We start from the raw sequence: 20,590 nt of genomic DNA on the forward strand, positions 1-20,590 counted from the left end.
GCGGGCAGTCGCCTGCCCGCCGGCTGCCCGCTGCCGGCGACGTCAATTCTGGCTGCGGGTAGGTGGCGGGTCCCCTACCCCCACCTACCCCCCACTGACTCTCTTTCACAATAAACGCCCCGGGATCCATTGTGGAACCCGAAACCATGCTTAGACACTTTTAAACGCAATCGATGACACCACGTAGACAATTAACGGATCAAAAGCGAGAAACGTACGGCACGTACCCTATCATGCTTCCTAAATACAATTAACGCCCAAACATGCGAATTCCCCCACCCAATATATCAAGAATAACACCACACGAGTTTCACGATACATCCTAGGGCTCTAATTATATTTAAATCATCAAGAACGTAATTCATCCTTTAACATCAAGAACCAATACAATTCATCAAGAATATCACATAATCATCAAGAATCCGAATTCCTCAAGAATATCACACAATCATCAAGAAACCCTTATCATCATCAAGATTATCAAGATAAAACCATATCACCAATTATCAAGATCACATCATCAATATCATAAACAATTCATCAAGACACAAGAATATAGGGGGATGCCTAAGATGGAGATCATAGCTAAGAAAATAGGTTTTGTTGAGACATGGGTTACCTCTTAGCCTTAATTGATTTCCTTGGCTATCAAGGGTCTTTCTCTAAGTCTTTCTTCTTTCTTGATTTCTCCTAGGGGAATTCTTGGAACTCCTTGTGTGGTGAGAGATTATTGTGGTGGGGGTTCTAGGTGCCTCCTATGTCCCTTATTTATATATCTAAGAGTCCTAATTAGGGCCCAATACTATAGGCTTGCTAACTCTATTCCTTTTAGGACTAGGGGTTGGGTTTAGAGATGAGGGCCCACGGACTATGGTGGGCCTTTTCCTAATTAATTATTGTAATTTAATTCTTTCTTTGGATAATTGGTTAAATGATTAATTGGTTTTAGGGGTCGTAACACGGTGTGTTACACTGCGGTCGTTGGGCTGTAGATGGATTACCTTGTGCGCACGTCATTGCTGCATGCCACTATAGAGGGACTGTCCCAGACTCCTTTGTGCCACAAGTCTTCTCGTTACAGTATTGCAGAATGAGTTATGCTAGAGACTTGAATCCATTGCCCGATGACGATGTTCAGCTGACCTCAACGCTCACGTGCCTGCCACCCCCAGGTGCCCGTCGGAAAGCTCATAGAGGTCAACAACGTAGAAGTCGATTTCCTAATGAAATGGACTTTGGATGTAACCGTCGTTGATGACGATATACCATCTATGTAATCCATTGCTCCTTTTTTTTAATATGAATGTCATGAAAAATTACAATATAGTTGCACTAATAATTACACATTTATAATTATGAAGTTCACCGCAATACAAATAATAAAATAAATAAATAAATACATAATAAAAATATTTAAAATACGTTATTATTATCATGCAATCATCATATTACAAATGACTAGTTACAATTTTAAAATCTTTGTTTATGTGATTATTTTTGTTTTTGAAAACTTTATGTTATTAATTAATATTTAATAAAATAAAATTTTTAAAAAATAAATTCAAAGTAATCAAAATTGCAAGGATTGCGTTCTAATTAAATATTGAATTAGGAAGAACATTATCAATTCTTTAATTGCTTTGAAGATCATATAATCACATATATTAAACAAATTAATGGTATTTGCAATTCTAAATAATTAATATATTAGTAAAGAAGGCAATAATTAACTTTTTAATTAAACAAAGTGAAAAGAAGGCAAAGTAATTCCCTTCTTTTGTGAGGCTTTGCCGGTCAAAGCAAGAAGAATAAAAGAAGTTATTGCCATTACCTTCTTTTCAAATAGGGTTTTGAAAAGAAGGTAATGGCATTGGTACTTTACATATTTTAGTCTAGGGTTTTTAATCAACACATTTTTGTCCAAGTCATGTCAAAAGTGCACATTCTTAGCTATGTCTCTCTCCTTATACTGCCCACTAAATCATTGAGCTAAGCCTGTCCGAGTACAATTCTCGATTCTTGGTTGTGAAGGAGGGTGATAAACATATTTTTACATTTTAATTTATGTAGGTTTTTATAGTATAATTATATTTATTATTTTTCATTATATTTTATTTTAATAATTTTAGAGTTTTTTTTTTTTTTTTTGAAAACATAATTTTAGAGTTAAAGAGTTGATTAGTTAACATAAATGTTTCATACTAATTATTGGGACTAATTAAGTTTTAGACTTTTAGCTTTTATTTATTGACATTTTAGTTATTGGCCCAAATAAAAGTTACATTTTATTTGTCAGTTTAGTGCTCTTTAATAAAGGCCCATGGCCTTGTTTGTTAAATGAATTCAAGCCGAAGTATAACCTATGGCAAATTATTGTGTGGACAGTAGACCACACAGCTGTGTAGATCATGGTTCAAAATATTGTCGTGAATATTATGAGTAAAAATAATGTAAATTATGTGTTAGAATAATGTATATCATGTGTTAGAATAATTTACATTACATGTTGATAATTAAACGACAGTTTGATTATGTGTCGTTTCGTTTTATTCATATATCAACGAATAAGCTTGTTCATGTGCCTGCAAGAGAAGCTTCTTCTCAGTCGGGTCTTTGTAGTTGGTTTTCAGTCTATCTTTCATGTATTTAGCATTTAACTTTTGATAATTAATATATATACATATTTCCTTTCAAAAAAAAAAAAACAATCTACATTACAGTTAGAATAATGAAACATCATGGGTAATATAATACACATTATGTTTAAAATAACGTACATTATGCTTTAGAATAATGTACTTTATGTTTTAGAATAATGTATATTATGAGTTATTAAAATATATATTGTAGCTGCACGCCCAAAAAAATAAAAATGGAATAAGGTTCAAATTGGCCACTGAACGTAACCCAAAAATGCAATTAGGCCACTGAACGAAAAAAAAAGTGCAATTAGGCCACTGAACACTCCAAATGTATGCAATTTCACCTGATAGCAGGTTACCATCAATTTTAGCAGGTTACTTGCTTACGTGGCAGCTGAGTTGACATTTTTAATAATTTTTAAATAATTTTAAATAAATTTTAATAATAATTTTTTTAAAAAAATTATTTAAAAAAATGACGGACGGCCACCCCGTCGTTTTATTTATTTTTTATTTAATTTTTTCTTCAATTTTCTTTTTAATTTTGTTATTATAATTTATTAAAAATTATTTAAAAATTATTAAAAATGCCAACTCACCTGCCACGTATGCAGGTAACCTACTAAAATTGATGGTAACCTGCTATCCGGTGAAATTTCATACATTTGGAGTGTTCAGTGGTCTAATTGCACGTTTTTTGAGTATTCAGTGGCCTAATTGCACTTTTTTTTTTCGTTAAGTAACCTAATTGCATTTTCAGGTTACATTCAGTGGCCAATTTAAACCTTATTCCAATAAAAATTAAACAAATCGACGTCATTTTTAGACCGTGGTCCACAAAGCTGTGTGGACCATGGTCCACGCAATAACTATTGATAACCTAGTCATTCTATCGAATTAACAGAATGAAATTTTTCTTTCTTTCCCCCCTGCGTACGTACCAAGGAGAGAGAAGCGGAAGACTTTGTTGACCATCGACATCGAAGATTCCGGCGCCAAGCACGAACCACGTTTTAGGAAGACTTATGGGTAGTTTACTTCATTTTTCTGTTTTTCCATTTCTAATTTTCCATTTCTCCATTTCTCCAGTTTTCTTTCTCCATTCTTCAAATTTTCCATTTCTCAATTCCTCCAATTTTTTATTTATCTAATTTTCTATTTTATTAAGTATTATCATCCCTTATATTATTTGTACATTTCTAAAACAAAGATAATAATAATAATAATAATAATAATAATAATAATAATAATAATAATATTATTATTATTATTATTATTATTATCTTCAGTTTTTTCGCTTCTTCTACCGATTTTATTATTATTAGCCTCTTCTTCATATTATTATTATTATTATTATTATTATTATTATTATTATTATTGTTTATTATTATTAATAATGTGATTAATAATAGTAATCTGAATATTAGAAATGCGAAAAGATGAAAAAAAAAAAAAGTTAGGCGCACAGCAAGGCCCAAATGGGTGAATGACTGAAGAGAAAAAAAAAAAAAAAAAGCTAGGCGCACAGCAAATCCCAAATGATTGAAGAGAAAAAATGAAACAAAACGCGCGCTTAACAGGATTCAAATCGGAGACCTTCTTGGCCAAGTACTATTCACGCGTGTTTTCTCCATTTCTCCATTTGGAGAAGTCTGATTTTGGTTTCTCCAAATTTGTACATAAAGTGGAAAAATGGAGAAAGAATAAGAATTTGGAAGAAAGAATTTAGTAAACAACTTTTCCAATTTTTATTTTTTTCACTTCTCAATTTTTCATTTTTATGAAAAATCCTCCATTTTTTCAAGTTGGTAAACGACCCCTTAGTCGGTCGGCCAACAATAACGGACTGATTGGGATTCTAGTGAACCAGACCGTAAAGGTGGCTTCTTCCATCTGGATCCATTTTTAGAGGAGCATATTGATTTTCAGATGAATTATTTCCTTAGTTTAAAAGCTTTTTGTTGAGGTTAGAGGTGTATAAATAGTAGCGAATCTTTCTTCTTGAGGGATGACTATTGTAAAAATAGTGGTTAGGATCAGAGGTGAAAAGTTGTCATTCCGTAAGAGATTGACATTATGACATTCACTTGTGTAATTAGCTAATTTCTACACACCAAAATCTTAGAACCTATAAAAATCCAAGCACACTCATGGACATAGATGGCAAATCAACACACTTAATATAGGAAATAACGAGTAAATACCGACGAAGGTCTTCTGACTTTGGTGGCACTGCCACTTTTAGTCCTCAACTTTTAAATCAACCACTTTTAGTCCTCTTACTTTTTGTTTCTAGTCATCTATGGTCCTTTCGTTAAACTTGACCATCTAATGCCGTTTTCTAAAAGATAATTCAGTCCTTTCATAATTAATTTATTAATTATTATGTTTAATTTCCTCATCAGAATAGTCAAACAATGGTTTCCCAGCTATGAACGTATACAAAACCAGCTCGTGAATCAAAATGACGTACAAAAGCTGGTACGAAGGTTGTGCCAAAACGACGTCGGGATATCTCAGTATGACTCGGCAAACATAATAATTAATAAATTAATTATGAAAGGACTGAATTATCCTCGAGAAAACGGCATTAGATGGTCAAGTTTAACGGAAGGACTACAGATGGCTAGAAACAAAAGGTAAGAGGACTAAGAGTGGTTGATTTAAAAGTTGAGGACTAAAAGTGGCAGTGCCACCAAAGTCAGAGGACCTCCGCTGGTATTTACTCGGAAATAACACACTAAGAAAATATAGGACTCTAGCTAGGGAATATCACCTTCTAGATGCTATAATAGTCTATGGGATTAAGGTGAACAAATAATCAAGCATTAAAAAGATTCAATCACAAATCCTTCACAAACATAAGAACTTTAGATTGAAGTTCTACCCGTTGTGCTAATCACATATACAGGGGCGGAACCAGGATTTGTTGGTGCGGGGGACCGATCACTACGGATATCGTCGTCAACTGAGGAAACGAAAGAGTGGATTTAAGCATTTAGCTATCATTTAACTACTACAATATCTAAACTTTTTGTTGTTGTGAGGACGGATGAATCCATCTCCAATAAAGAATAATTCATAACAAAAATTCAAAGATTTAAAGAATAAAAAAAATAAAAAATTACCTATAGATTTGCAGGGTGAAAATTGAAGAAAATCTGACAATCGCGTATTGCGTTTCTGGTTTACAGGTTTGGAATTTGGATGGTTTGAGTACAAAACTTAGCAATCATTATTGTGTGGACCATAGTCCACACAAGTTGTGTCGACAATATTTTGTATGTTATAAAATAACATTTAGTACAAAAATAATGTATTTTTAGTATATTAATAATGTACATTGTATTTAGGGAAAGTACATTATTTTATATAATGTACATTTAATACACAAATAATGTACATTTAGTATATTAAAAATGTACTTTTTGTTATGGTCCAACAACATTGTGTGAACCATGGTCCACACAATAATTTGTCAAAACCTAGCCTAGAAATTTTCTTGAAGGATGGAAAATTATATATATTGGTGAGGAGACCACAAAATAACCATTATAATATTAATAAAAAAAAATTGTGGAGAGGGCCCAAGCCGCCATTGGAAACAGGTAATTCTAATTCTAAACTGCTACTCTATACTAATTCTAAACTGATTTTTTTTTTTTGGGGGGGGGGGGGAGTGGGGGGCAAGGCCCCTGCTCATATAAGGTGGCTCCGCCACTACACATATATATAGTATCAAGATAAGTAATACAATCCTAACCTAAGCCCCAAAACTAATTACTCACACATATTACGCATAAACAAAGCAAAATCACTAACATGAATATTGCAAAGGAAAGAGATAAACAAAAAAAAAAAAGGAAAATGAAACTTATCAATTGAAATGGATGGTAAAGTCTTAAAATCCAAGCATGAATCCTTCATTACAAACTTTCCGTATGATAAAGAACTTAAATCTAAATCTAATCTAACCCTAAAATACGAAAGGAAATGAAGAAAATCGACTAGGGTTCGAATAGGGGTTGGAACCCAGTAGAAATGACTCAAATCGCGCTTAAAATACAAAACATGGGTAAGCCCACGGGATGGGATAGGAGCATGTACCAGCCTATGTGTAGAACAGTAAAAAAAAAAATCACTTTGGAGAGTAGTGGTGCACAAACCCCTTCACGGGCGTGTACTCTCCTGTGCATCCTCAACAGAATCACTTCTTTGCTGTTTTTGAGCATTTTAAGGTCAGAATTGGGCTTGAAAGTCTTCATAAGAGTTGTATCCCTTTGAGTTGTCTTTCCAATAGTACAAGAATTACTTGATTTGGGCATTCCTATGATGAGATATGGTCAAAATACTGAACAGTGGACGAGCTGTGCGAGAATTTCAACTTCTTGCTATTTTGCTCTACTTTTATCTTGATTTGTCCATGTGACCAAAACCATTGAATACACCACTCCTAAGTTTCTCCTTAACTCCCATTCAACTCATCTCAATAATAAAAAAATTACACTTAAACATACAAATGAATCGAATGAAGCATATACTTTGGACAAAATTGTTACAAATGGTCTTCAAAATCAAATAAGTTTAAATTCAGGATAAAACAATGAAAAATTAGGTACTTATCAAGGGCATCATATTTTTTGCTTTGTCTACAATTTCGATATATAGCACATATTTTCTTTCCCCTGTTGAGTTTTCTTGTCCATGGTCCTGCGTGACTAATTCTTTGAACTTGGTCATATTTACATGAGCTCCAAATTCATTTGTACTATGAGATTGAATTATTTTTTTAAATGTTATGATTCGAGCATATTTGAGTAATTGATATTTCCTTATGTTTTTATTTTATCTTATTGTTGCATTTAATTATTAGGAGGCTTACTAGTTAATTTTTTGGCACAATTTATTGTTAGATTAGTTGATGATTTGTATAATTGGGTTTCTAATACGAGTAGCAATCACGATTTATTAATATGGGGTTAGTATTAATCAGAATTTATTAATATGACGTTAGTATTAATTTGGTCCTAGAAGGAATATGAGTCTGAATTAAACATAAATACATGTGTTTATGTTATTCAGTTTTGTTGATTTTTCTTGCTTTGATATATGCTACTATCAAGCTAAACTCAATCGTGTAGCTTTTATTATTTGATAGTTAGGGACAATTAATACTGCTTGTGTTTAGTTGCCTACAATAAGGAAAAATTAGATTACTTCCACAACAAATGCTCAATTGTTGTTAATTAATCTTGAATCCATAATCAACTACTAAATTTCAATGATGAATGTTTTCTTAGGCCAAGTGTTATCAATTTATTTGATTTCAATAGTTTAATTCAATTTTTGATTTTGTTATATATTATGATTGATACTTTAAGGAATTTCATACAAATCGCATGTGTCCTTCCCTTGTCTCTTAGCACATCAAGTAATCTAGTTACTTCTCGTGAGAACAATCCTTACACCCATACTACTGCATTTGTAAGATTTAATTTGGGTGCATATGACAACTCGTCATAAGGTGATTATCCCTTCAAGATCTCTAGTGATACTTTCATGTTGGTCCTCTATGAATGTTAGAGCATCTTTATCTGTGAAAAATATTTGGGAGGGAATGGCAGAGATTATTCTGACAAATTGGATAGAGAGTGTACGAGAGAGAAGGATTGGGTTCAACTGCAAGGGGTGGGTGCTTGAAACAGTAGAATGGAAAGAAAAGCTGAGAAAGAATATTGAATGTTGTGCGCGTTTGGCGCACAGCAACGCTACAGCCGGGCGTGTGCATAGGCGGCCTGACATGTACTTTAAACATTTTTTTTTTAAATTTAGTTTTGCTTTTTTTTTTTTTTTTTTTTTTTCTCTTTCCTCCCACATTCTCTTTTCTAATCACATTTACATAAACAACCCCTCAAAAACCGCTACTGAGATCAACTAATGTGGATGCTCTTACACTTGTTGCCATAGTAGGTAGAAAAGTATAGACATGGGACCATTCAGATATAGCCTTTTTGTGGAAGAGGTGACTAGCTAGGAACTAGGGGATGAGTTTCCACTACTAGCAATATCCAATGGAAAAGTTGGACTCACGTTGTTAGTAATTCCTTTCGAAGGGGATAAACCTCCACTAGAGATAACATTATCCCCCCGTGATAGCAAGAATCATTATCAAGCTTTTGAATCGCTATTTGTACAATGGACTAAGATATCTCACTGGACAACCACTCAATCGTTATGCCATGGAACATGGTGAACACAGTTCCAACGGTGTTAGTACACCGTTTTTTTTTTTCTTAATTAATTGCGTGACTTTTCTTCTTCATTTTCACATTTCGCGGTTTCACTTTAATTACTTTAATTTGAGGTGAGCAATGATTTCGGATATTCATAAATTATGAATTCATGCCTGCACATTCACTTTGGAACCATGCCTACACATTCCCGTCCGAAATCACGGACATTCATAAATTATGAGTTCATGCCTGCACATTCACTTTGGAACCATGAGATTATGAATTTTCTGTTATAAGATTATGAATTTTCAGTTATGAGATTATGAATTTTCTATTATGAGATTATGAATTTTCTGTTATGAAATTATGAATTTTCTGTTATGAGATTATGAATCTACATTACATTCATAATCTCATAACAGAAAATTCATAATCTTATAACAGAAAATTCATAATTTAATAAATATTTTACTTTTATGCGATTATGAATTTTCTGTTATGAGATTATGAATTTACATTACATTCATAATCTCATAACAGAAAATTCATAATTTGATCAAACGCGCGCCGCGTTAACTCCACATCCGCGATTTTTTTTTTTTTTTTATTTGCGTAAAAATGACGTCGTTTGGACTTGTATTCATCATTCACGGTGAACACGTTTCCAGGACATAATTTGCGGACACCCACTCCCCTAGGCTTTTTTGCATAGCTCATAGTACATGGGCTTTGCATCTCTTGGTTCGCCTCAAAACTGGCTACATATGTGGATTTTGGGTTAGCAGCTTAGGCATAAATCAACTTGAACATTGGGTTGTTGGATGACATATTAGGAGTATATGTGATAGTGAAGAGATGTGAGATCGGATATGTCAAAATTTATAAACACAAAACTTGAAATTTATATATTCAAATTCAAAGTATCATATTACAATAAAAATCATTATTATTCTGGTCGTGGACTCCGTTCAGGTCTGATCAGGTCAGGAAAAGACCTTCACTACCTATAAAGTTGGACCCAAGCAGGTGTTCAATACATACAGGTCAGGAAAATACCTTCACTGCCTATAAAGTTGGACCCAAGCAGGTGTTCAATACATACAGATCAGGAAAATACCTTCACTGCCAATAAAGTTGGATCCAAGCAGGTGTTCAATACATACAGGTTAGTATATTCCCTATCACTGGTGTTAAAATTCCATACATAACCCATCCAAAATCCAAATTAACATGATAATTTATTATAAATATAATAATAAAATATATATTTAGTTATTAAAAATATTTGTAATAATATTATATAATTTTTTAAAGCTCTCTTAGTTAATTAGTTAGCGTTTTGTGCAGTTTTTAGTTTGTGCTATTGATACGGAACACGAAACATAATGGTAAGTCAAGAATTGACAGGGAGAACTTACCATTATGTTAATGTGGTGTTAATTGTTTCAAAGCACAAAGCTAAGGTCTCTAAGGCACATCAGAAAGCAACGCTACAACATAAGACGAAATGCAAGTCAAGATTGCTAAGGATACAAATTTGTAGTCACAAAGTTACGAGTTCAAATCTCAACTTTCTTAGTTTGAACAAACTGGTTTACCTTCTTATAGTCTTTTACGGGATAGGGTCACAAGGCAGAGTTTACAAACAGAACAACAGAAAAGGCAGAGTTTACAAACAGAACAACAGAATTTAATTAAACTCGATGAATTTGGTACTTTGACATGGCAGACATGTACACCTCGGCGGCCGGCTTATCTTCCCGAGGCACGACGCCATAGTTGTCTGCCACGGCCTTGGCCAGATGCCACAGAACCCCTCCCACGACCACTCGAGCCCTGAGGTGTTGGCAGAAGACCACCACGTCCCGGTTGAGGTGTTGGAAGAAGACCACCAAGTGCCTGAAAAATGCATGCATGAAATTAAATGTGACATTAATTAAAGTGACTATAAATCATAAAACTTGAAAACTGTATATATATATATATATATATGTGTGTGTGTGTGTGACATGTGGAGATCATTCGCATATATCTTCTAGTAAGGTAATTCCAAATTCTAAGATAGCTAAAACAATAACTACTGGCTCAAAATGATCTCTACTAGATTGCATATCACACTATAAAAGGCAGAAAAGAAGGACACTTACACTAGGAGTAGGAAATGATTGAGAAACTGGCTGATGAGAAGCCTGCAAAGAAATCACATCCATTAAGAAGTTGAACACTAAGCTGCATATTGAGATTAATGAACACAATAAACGATAACAATAGGTCAATAACAGAAAGTAAAGAAGATAAGATTTTGACAATGTGCTTACGTTTACAGTATTAGGAGTAGGAAATGATTGAGAAACCGGCTGATGAGAAACAGCCTGCAAAGAAATCACATCCGGTAAGAAGTTGAACACTAAGCTGCATATTGAGATTAACGAGAACAATAAACAATAACAATAGGTCAATAGCAAGTAAAGAAATAAGATTTACTTAGTTCGACAATGTGCTTACGTTTACAGTCCTAGGAGTAGGAAATGATTGAGAAACGGGCTGATGAGAAGCCTGCAAATTAAAGAACTCACATCCGTTAAGAAGTTGAGCACTAAGCTGCACATTGAAATTAACCAGAACAATAAATCATAACAATAACAGATCGAAAGTAAAAAAGATAAGATTTACTTGGTTCGACAATGTGCTTACATTTACAGTAGGAGTAGGAAATGGTTGAAAAACTTGCGGATGAGAAGCCTGCAAAGAAATCACATCCATTAAGAAGTTGAACACTAAGCTGCATATTGAGATTAACTAGAACAATAAAGGATAACAATAGCAGAAAGTAAAGAAGATAAAGATTTACGTGGTTCGGCAATGTGCTTACGATTACAGTGCTAGGAGTAGGAAATGATTGAGAAACTGCCTCATGAGAAGCCTGCAAAGAAATCACATCCATTAAGAAGTTGAACACTAAGCTGGATATTGAGATTAACGAGAATAATAAATCTTAACAATAACAGAAAAGTAAAAAAAATAAGATTTACGTGGTTCAACGATGTGCTTACATTTCTAGTAGTACGAGTAGGAAATGATTGAGAAACTGGCGGATGAGAAGCCTGCATAGAAATCACACCCATTAAGAAGTTGAACACTAAGTTGCATATTGAGATTAACGAGAACAATAAATCATAACAATAACAGAAAGTAAAGAAGATAATTTATGTGGTTAGACAATATGCTTACGATCACGAGAGAGAACCAATTTTTTAATTCATTGTGATGGTGATAGAAAATCTAACATTACAAATAACATATTTATATGTCATCCTAAACATGTAAGGTTACAAATAACATATCTATATCATCCTAAACATGTACATGTACATAATTACCCCTACACACTTATCATTCTCAATACATATAAGATATACACAACACTCCAGTAACCAAATATATATAAAGAGTGAGTCTAATGTGAGACCATCATATATGTGAAAAGGGTCGAGTTATGATAGAAAGTGCCATTTTCCATCCCCCAAATACTAACAAAGACAACAATATATGCAAATATGGGATAACGGTATGAATAGTCCCCACTGTAGATCCGCCCCTGTGAATGGGATACGTACATATATATGTCTACACATACAACAAAGAAAGAGATGTACCGTTTGTAGGCTTGATTCTGGTGTAGCAAACTGTCCTGAACTGGAATCCGTAGTTAGAGGATACAAAATTGGGGAACCAACAGGCAACAATGGAGGATGTTGCAATCCAGCCACTGTTGCAGTCCCACCAGGATTTTGCATTGGCAACAGTGTATATGTGCTAGTTTGAACAATAGATTCAGGCATATATATTGGCACAAAGCCAATTTGAGCCGGTGGCAAAGTTAAATATTGTAGCTCCTGAGAAGAGCAAAAACCAAGATATGAAAGACAATAAGAAAGATGACAGACAAGCATTATTTCATAACAAAATAATGTATTCCATAATTACACCCCTAAAAAAACATTCATAAAAGATCACATGTACTGTGTAAGATTTTGCTGTATACTATATTATAAATATAAAGGCCTTAATTATGTGGTGCAAATTAACTAGACTTATTAAGATCTTTGGTTGAACTGAATGACTATTAGTTATTGGTCTATATAAAGCAGGTTGATGAGATAGACTGGATATACAGTATATAAGTTTATGATACTCTTGCTCTGGATAATCTCAAATATGCCCTTTAAGGTTCGAGTCAAATGTGGGACAAAACATCTAATCTTTTCCTGCAATTCTATAACTCGAGAGGCAATACAACGAAGAAGGCATCAACTATAGCGGAAGATATTTTGATCTCTAATATTACTTCCGCTGTTAGGAGTTTAGGTTAGTTTCTGGTAATAAAGATTTTATACAATTCATATTAGATTATATTTATATCTACTAGTATGAACAACTTATGCAAAAGACTAAACAACTTAATTATATATGGATGACCATATGAAACACTAAACTAAATAATTTTAACATAAAAATACATCTTTTTTATCGTGGTCCATACAACTGTGTGAACCACAGTTCACACAATAATTTGCCTGTGATCTGTGACATGTGGAGATCATTCCCATGCATCTTTCCTCAATGTTTTAGAAGAAGACACGCGTGTGTATCTTCTAGTAAGGTAATCCCAACTTCTAACCTAGCTAAAACAGTAACTACTGGCTCAAAATGATCTCTACTAGATTGCATAGCACACTATAACACGGTTAGTTCCCGGAATGAATTTTGAAAGAATATGAATACTGAATAGGTAATTAAAAGAATAAGAATTGTATTCTATTATTTGGTTCGTTGGAGAAATAGACTTTAGAAATTGTTGTTTGGTTGGGTAAAGGAATAAAAATGGAATAGATTTTTAAAAGACATAAATATCTTTCTACAGAATATATAATAATAATAATGATGATGATGATGATGATGATGATGATGATGATGATGATGATGATGATGATGATGATGATGATGATGATGATGATGATGATGATGATGATTATGATTATTATTATTATTATGATAAGGATATTATTAATATATATATATTGGTATTTGTAATATAAAAGCTATTCTCAAGAGCATGAGAATAGCTAATACGAATGCCCCATAGGAATGATTATTCTCCTTGCAAAGGGAATAGCTCATCCCTTGGAATGTTATTCCTATGACAAAATGACCAAAACAAACAATAGAATAGGTAAATATTCTTAGGAACGCTATTCCAATCCTGACCTATTCCATGAACCAAACATGCCATAAAAGCCAAAAAAGAACAGCACTTACACTAGGAGTAGCAAATGATTGAGAAACTGGCTGAGAAGCCTGCAAAGAAATCACATCCATTAAGAAGTTGAACACTAAGCTGTGTATTGAGATTAGCGAGAACAATAAACCATAACAATAGCATAAAGTAAAATAGATAAGATTTGTGTGGTTTGACAATGTGATTACGTTGACAGGAGAGAATCAATTCATTCTTTTATTAATTGTAATGGTAATAGAAAATCTAAGGTTACAAACAACATATTTATATGCAATCCTAAACATGTACATGTATAAAATTACTCCTGCACACTTATCATCCTCAGTACATATAAGATATGCACAACACTGCAGTAACCGGCCAAATATATATATATATATATATATATATATATATATATATATATATATATATATATATATATATATATATATATATAAAGAGTGAGTCTCATGTGAGACCGTCTTATATGTGAGACGGGCCGAGTTATGATATGATAGAAATAATGTAATACTTATACTAGTAAATGCAATAATAAGGAATAAATTATTTGTTACTTTTTGAGAAAAAAAATGTGATATACTTGTTAATCAAAATATAATATTTAGGTTTGAATAGTAACTTATGAAAAAAATGTAATACTAATCATGGATAAATTGTTTAATTGTTACATATGAAAGAAAGCGTAATACTTATGACAAAAAATATAATACTTTTACAATCAAAATATAATATTAAGAGTTGAAGAATTATATACAGCGATTGAAAAGAAAACTTAAAAAAAGAAAAAAAAAAAAGGAATGCATTTATTGATGAGAGCATGAGATACCATGTATAGCTTGAATTGATGTGCTATAATAAGTAAGATTACTAGTGTACATGCAACATATCAATAGAAAGTGCCATTTTCCATTCCCCAAATACTAACAAAGACAACAATATATAATATATGCATATATATGTACACGCAATAAAGAAAGAGATGTACCATTTGTAGGCTTGATTCTGGTGTAGTTAGAGGATACAAATATGTGGAAGTAACAGGCAACAATGGAGGATGTTGCAATCCAGCCACTATTGCAGTCTCACCAGGATTTTGCATTGTTTGAGCAATAGATCCAACCATATAATTTGGTACAAACCCAATTTGAGCTGGTGGCGAAGTTAAAAATTGTAGTTCCTGAGGAGAGCAAACACCAAGATATGAAATTAAAGACAATAAGAAAGATGACAGACAAGCATTATTTCATAACATAATAATGTATTCCCTAATTACACACCTAAAAAAACATTCATAATAGAACACATGTACTGTGTAAGATTTTGCTCTATAATATATTATAAATATAAAGCCCTTAATTATGTACTGCAAGTTAGCTAGACTTATTAAGAAATTTAGTTGAACTGAATGATTATAAGTTACTGGCTTATCAAACACTATGCCTATATAAAGTATATATTGATAAGATATTGCATTAATAACAGTCCACACACATGGTCCAAAAATGACGTTGTTTTGCGCAATTTTTTTCACGCGACCTGCTGCAATTTACATTTTTATAACTCATAATGTACATTATTTTAGCTCAAAAGTTTCATTATTCTAACACATAATGTTCATTATTATAACACATAGTATACATTATTCTAACTCATAAAATTCAGCAATGTCGTTTTGAACCGTAGTTCACACAGTTATGTGAACCATGATCCACACAATAATTTGCCACACTGAACATATAATATATAGGTTTATTGTACTCTTGCTCAGGATAATCTCGAATGCACCCTTTAAAGTTCCGAGTCAAGTGTAGGGAAAAACGTCTAATCTTTTCTCTGCAATTCTATAACTCGAGAGGCAACACAACTAAGAAGACATATCAACTATAGCAGGAGGTATTTTGATCTCTAATATTACTTCCGAAGTTTAGGTTTCTGGTAATAAAGATTTTATACAATTCATCTTAGATTATATCTATATCTAACAGTATGAACAACATATGCAAAACATTAAACAACTTAATTATATATAGATGACAATATGAAACACCAAACTAAGTAATTATAAACAAGTGAAAGGAATATAATGCTAAAGTGGAGCTCACTATGACTTCACTTCCACGGAAGATCATGAATTCATAGATTTTTTCACTTCCAGAGTAGTCTTGCCCATCCATTCTTCGCCCCTCAGTTCCAAAGCATTTCACTGCAGTTGGTACAAATTATCACAAGGCATAAGTCTTAAGGCACTGTAGAAGGAGTACTGGTGGTAGCAGTCTCTTTGTTTGATAGTAAATAGGAATTGCAATTTAAATAAATATATAATTAATTAAAATTAAAATAAAAATAAAAATATAACAAATATATAACACATATATATACACATACATAAGTTCCGATCCATATTTAATTCATGGACAATAACTTTTTTATTATTTTTTCTTCATTTTTTGTTACATTGTTCAAAAGCAGTGGAAGAAAAGAGTAATGAGTTCATAATAATGAGTATCAAATGTCATAGTATGATACAAAAGTCACCAACCAAACACCACAAATATAATATTCAAACTTCATATTCACATTCACATGCAACTAAACCCTCAATAACCAATCTTGTACATTTTAAAACAAATTAATGGGACAACTTGCAACCCTTTTTAAGTTATGAACCAAATGATATGTAATGCAACATATATATAAAATTATCTAGTCAACATTTACCACAAAAAATTGCACTTCGTGGACATATACTTTGTATACATTGTTAAAATCTTAGCTTCTAAACTACGAAATGAATCAGAATCAAATAAGAAACAAACACATTTTTGATACTCCAATTGTTCTCAAGTTACAAATGTAGTTCCTATATTTTAATTGTTGTAAATCTTGTCTTTCAATTGTGTTTGAATTGTTGTAAATCAAGTCATTGTCTATCAACAACACTAATTATGCTAAATGAATGACAAAGATTTACAAATAGATCAATAATTTAATAACTAGATTTACAACCATTGAAATGTTTGAACAACGTTTGAACACTTGAGGAACTATAACTGTGATTTTCCAATCAAACAACAACGTACGCATACAGAAAAGCAACAAATACTATTTAATTATGCCCAATTCATAAGATCGATCAACATAGCTTGGGAACTTTACTAAAACAACTAAGATAAGCAAAACAAGTAACATATCGGAAATGAAAATTCAAAAAACAAAAAGAAATAATGAATTCTCATCAACAGCATTCAAGAGGCTAGTGTAGAAACCATCGGTGAGGGCAATCAGGAATTCGAGAGAGTCCACACGGGAGACATATCCTTGATATCGTGCTCCAGACCGCGTTAACAAGTTAACGAAACTTCCCCGTCCCGCATCTATGGCAGCCATCGCCGAAGTCGTCACCTCCTCCATTTGCGTTTGAGGTGGCTGGTTTCGTGTTTTTGGCGATCGAGTTTGCACTTATAAAGGCACTTGCAAAATGAAGTTTTAAGTTTCCGTTCACTAGGTATCTGTACTGTCTTATTTGATTGTACAAATAAAATTCGTGATGTTTCTAATTATGTTATTAAATTTTGAATTTTTTTTAAAAAATTGTTGCAATCCATATTCATTATATTGTCTTTATATGTTAAAACTTAAAAAAATAATGTTGTCTGTTTTGGTCATTGGACGTTGGATGACTTACCTTATAAAAAAGAGGTTTAAATTTGCTACTGTAAAAAAAATATTAATTTGGTAGGAGAAATTAATGTATATATATCGTGACTAGTTAATACACGCGCATTGCACGAATTGTCCAATGTACAATGTGTATTTTTAAATTTTACAGTATACCAAATATGGTCCACACAATAATGATTATGGGATTGGAGATTCAACGTTTTGGGAAGAATTAATTATTTTCCCAAACAACGTTATGTGTATTAATTTCTTTTTCTTTCTTTCCTTTTTTGGGTCAAAATCTTTTACAATCTAGCATAATATTACATAATTAACTACTTTTTTTTTTTTTTTTTTTTTTACATGTGGGGTGCGCCAGGCCGAGGCAATAGTGCAACGCTAAGGCGACACTCGAAAGCCCAGACAGAAAGCTATCTTAATAGGCTTTCTCCTAAAAAAATTGAGTTAATATCATGTGGGCTAATAGCCCACGTATCAGATATTAAACTGATAAGAACAGATACTACACTTCATCTTAGCCAAAAGGCCGAGAAAGGTATACATAATTAACTCATTGTCGGGTACTCGGGTATTGCATTCAAAAGTAAAAATCAATAAATATATAATACTTTTAAAATGTTATATTAGTAAGCAAAAAAAAAAAAAAAGTAAAATATTTAATAAACATTTTGGTACAAATAGTTTACATTTTTATCATGTCCAGTTATTCGACATGTGCACGTAAGTAAATTGTATCTTAATTACATTGCCAATTTAATTGATCCCTACATTGAGAAATTTGTTTAACTCCAATTAGCAACTACATACAAAAAGTCTAAATTGGTAGATTTTTCCTTGCATTATCCTTAATTAATTAAGTAGTAAGGTTTACCTCTCTGGTATGGTTTGCAAGCTACTGCACATAAGCGTTGTTTACTAATTCAAATTGTCGAATAATGACTACGGATTTTCTTCGTCATCCAAAAAAAAAAAAAAAAAGATGTATGTAATAGGGGTTTTTTATTGTTGTTTTTTTTTTAATATTAATAGATTTTCTTATATGAGAACTTAGTCAACAAATTTTTGTGATAATTAGTAATTGTAAAGCTATATACTATGTGTAGATAGGGGTGGAAATTGGCCAGGCCGAGCCAGGCTTTAGAAAATTAGGTCTGGGTCTGTTAAGAAAATCTAAAGCCTAGGCCTGGATCTGGGCCTGTATATAGGCTTTTTATTTAGGCTCAAGCCTGAGCCTGCAGTTGGTCTGACTTGCTGAAGTCTTTTTAAAAGTCTATTTAATAAATAGACTTTTAAAAAGGCTTCAAAGTAGGTCCTAAATAGGCTTTGATCCTATAATTCGCTAACCGCTAACCGCTAACTGCTGATTGTCAAACGAGGACATTGTGAGATAGTTCTCACTTCAATTTGTTGTGTGATTTGAATACTCTCTTTGTCAACAAATCTTTCAAGTAGTTAATATGATTGACTTTATTAATTATATTATTTAAATTTTTTCATGGTATTAATCAAATACTTGGTAAATAAAAATATAGCCTTATTTTGTATTATAACTTTGATATTTAATTAAAAATAGCGCAGAAAAAAAAAAGATAATAGACAATGTAGTGAATATAATCAATTGGTGAATTTGAATGTAAAGAATTTTTACATTGGAGAAAAATGAAGACAATATAACTAATGCAATTATTTCTCTTAATTAATTTATTGATAATGAATAATTATTTTTTTTTTCGAATAAAGACATTGTAGGGACAATGTAGCGAATATAATCAATTGATGAATATGAATGTAAAGAATTTTTATATTGGAGAAAAATAGAGACAATATAACTAATGAAATTATTTCTCTTATTTAATTTATTGATAATGAATATTTTTTTTTGAATAAAGACATTGTAGACACATAATTCTAAATTAAAGAAATGCATATGTATTATTTGTAGTTGTAGCTACTAAATTATTATTTAATTTAATAAGAGTAAAACACATTTTTGATACTCCAATTGTTCTCAAGTTACAAATGTAGTTCCTATATTTTAATTGTTGTAAATCTTGTCTTTCAATTGTGTTTGAATTGTTGTAAATCAAGTCATTGTCTTTCAACAACAATAATTATGCTAAATGAATGACAAGATTTACAAATAGATCAATAATTTAATAGCTAGATTTACAACCATTGAAATGTTTGAATAACGTTTGAACACTTGAGGAACTATAACTGTGATTTTCCAATCAAACAACAACGTACACATACAGAAAAGCAACAAATACTATTTAATTTATGCCCAATTCATAAGATCAACATATATAGCTTGGGAACATTACTAAAACAACAAACATAAGCAAAACAATTAACATATCGGTAGCGAAAATTCAAAAAAGAAAAAGAAACAATGTATATATTCTTAGCAACAGCATCCAAGAGTGCAAAAACCATCGGTGAGGGCAATCAGGAATTCGGGAGAGTCCACACGGGAGACATATCCTTGATATCATGCTCCAGACCGCGTTAACAAGTTAACGAAACTTCCCCATCCCGCATCTATGGCAGCCATCGCCGAAGTCGTCACCTCCTCCATTTGCGTTTGAGGTGGCTGGTTTCGTATTTTTTGCGAGTTTGCACTTATAAATGCACTTGCAAAATGAAGTTTTAAGTTTCCGTTCACTAGGTATGTGTACTGTCTTATTTGATTGTACAAATAAAATCTGTGATGTTTCTAATTATGTTATTTA

General features: G+C 32.2%; 1 protein-coding gene across 1 annotated transcript; it reads right to left on the reverse strand.

Moving 5' to 3' along the window:
• Positions 1 to 10,627: 10,627 nt before the first annotated feature.
• On the reverse strand, positions 10,628 to 17,588 carry LOC109163027 (protein decapping 5-like). The gene is made up of 12 exons (XM_019311748.1): positions 17,444 to 17,588; positions 16,280 to 16,380; positions 15,163 to 15,354; positions 14,195 to 14,233; positions 12,532 to 12,771; positions 11,929 to 11,979; positions 11,748 to 11,798; positions 11,570 to 11,674; positions 11,381 to 11,476; positions 11,194 to 11,247; positions 11,023 to 11,064; positions 10,628 to 10,774 (listed from the first exon to the last, which is right to left on the reverse strand). Exons 1-12 carry the CDS (start codon positions 17,586 to 17,588, stop codon positions 10,628 to 10,630), a joined length of 1,263 nt encoding a protein of 420 aa, XP_019167293.1.
• Between the last annotated feature and the right edge of the window lie 3,002 nt (positions 17,589 to 20,590).

The sequence above is a fragment of the Ipomoea nil genome, unplaced genomic scaffold, assembly GCF_001879475.1.
Source record: "Ipomoea nil cultivar Tokyo-kokei standard unplaced genomic scaffold, Asagao_1.1 scaffold2975, whole genome shotgun sequence".
NCBI lineage: Eukaryota > Viridiplantae > Streptophyta > Magnoliopsida > Solanales > Convolvulaceae > Ipomoea > Ipomoea nil.

What these genes read in the sequence shown, in the direction of transcription:
- LOC109163027 (XM_019311748.1), bottom strand. Translation starts at nt 17,588, where the DNA reads ATGGAGGAGGTGACGACTTCGGCGATGGCTGCCATAGATGCGGGACGG. An exon ending in CAGAATCAAGCCTACAAATG is followed by an intron (nt 14,234 to 15,162) that starts GTACATCTCTTT and finishes ATTTCTTTGCAG; the next exon opens with GCTTCTCAGCCAGTTTCTCA. An exon ending in CTACTCCTAATACTGTAAAC is followed by an intron (nt 11,065 to 11,193) that starts GTAAGCACATTG and finishes ATTTCTTTGCAG; the next exon opens with GCTTCTCATCAGCCAGTTTC.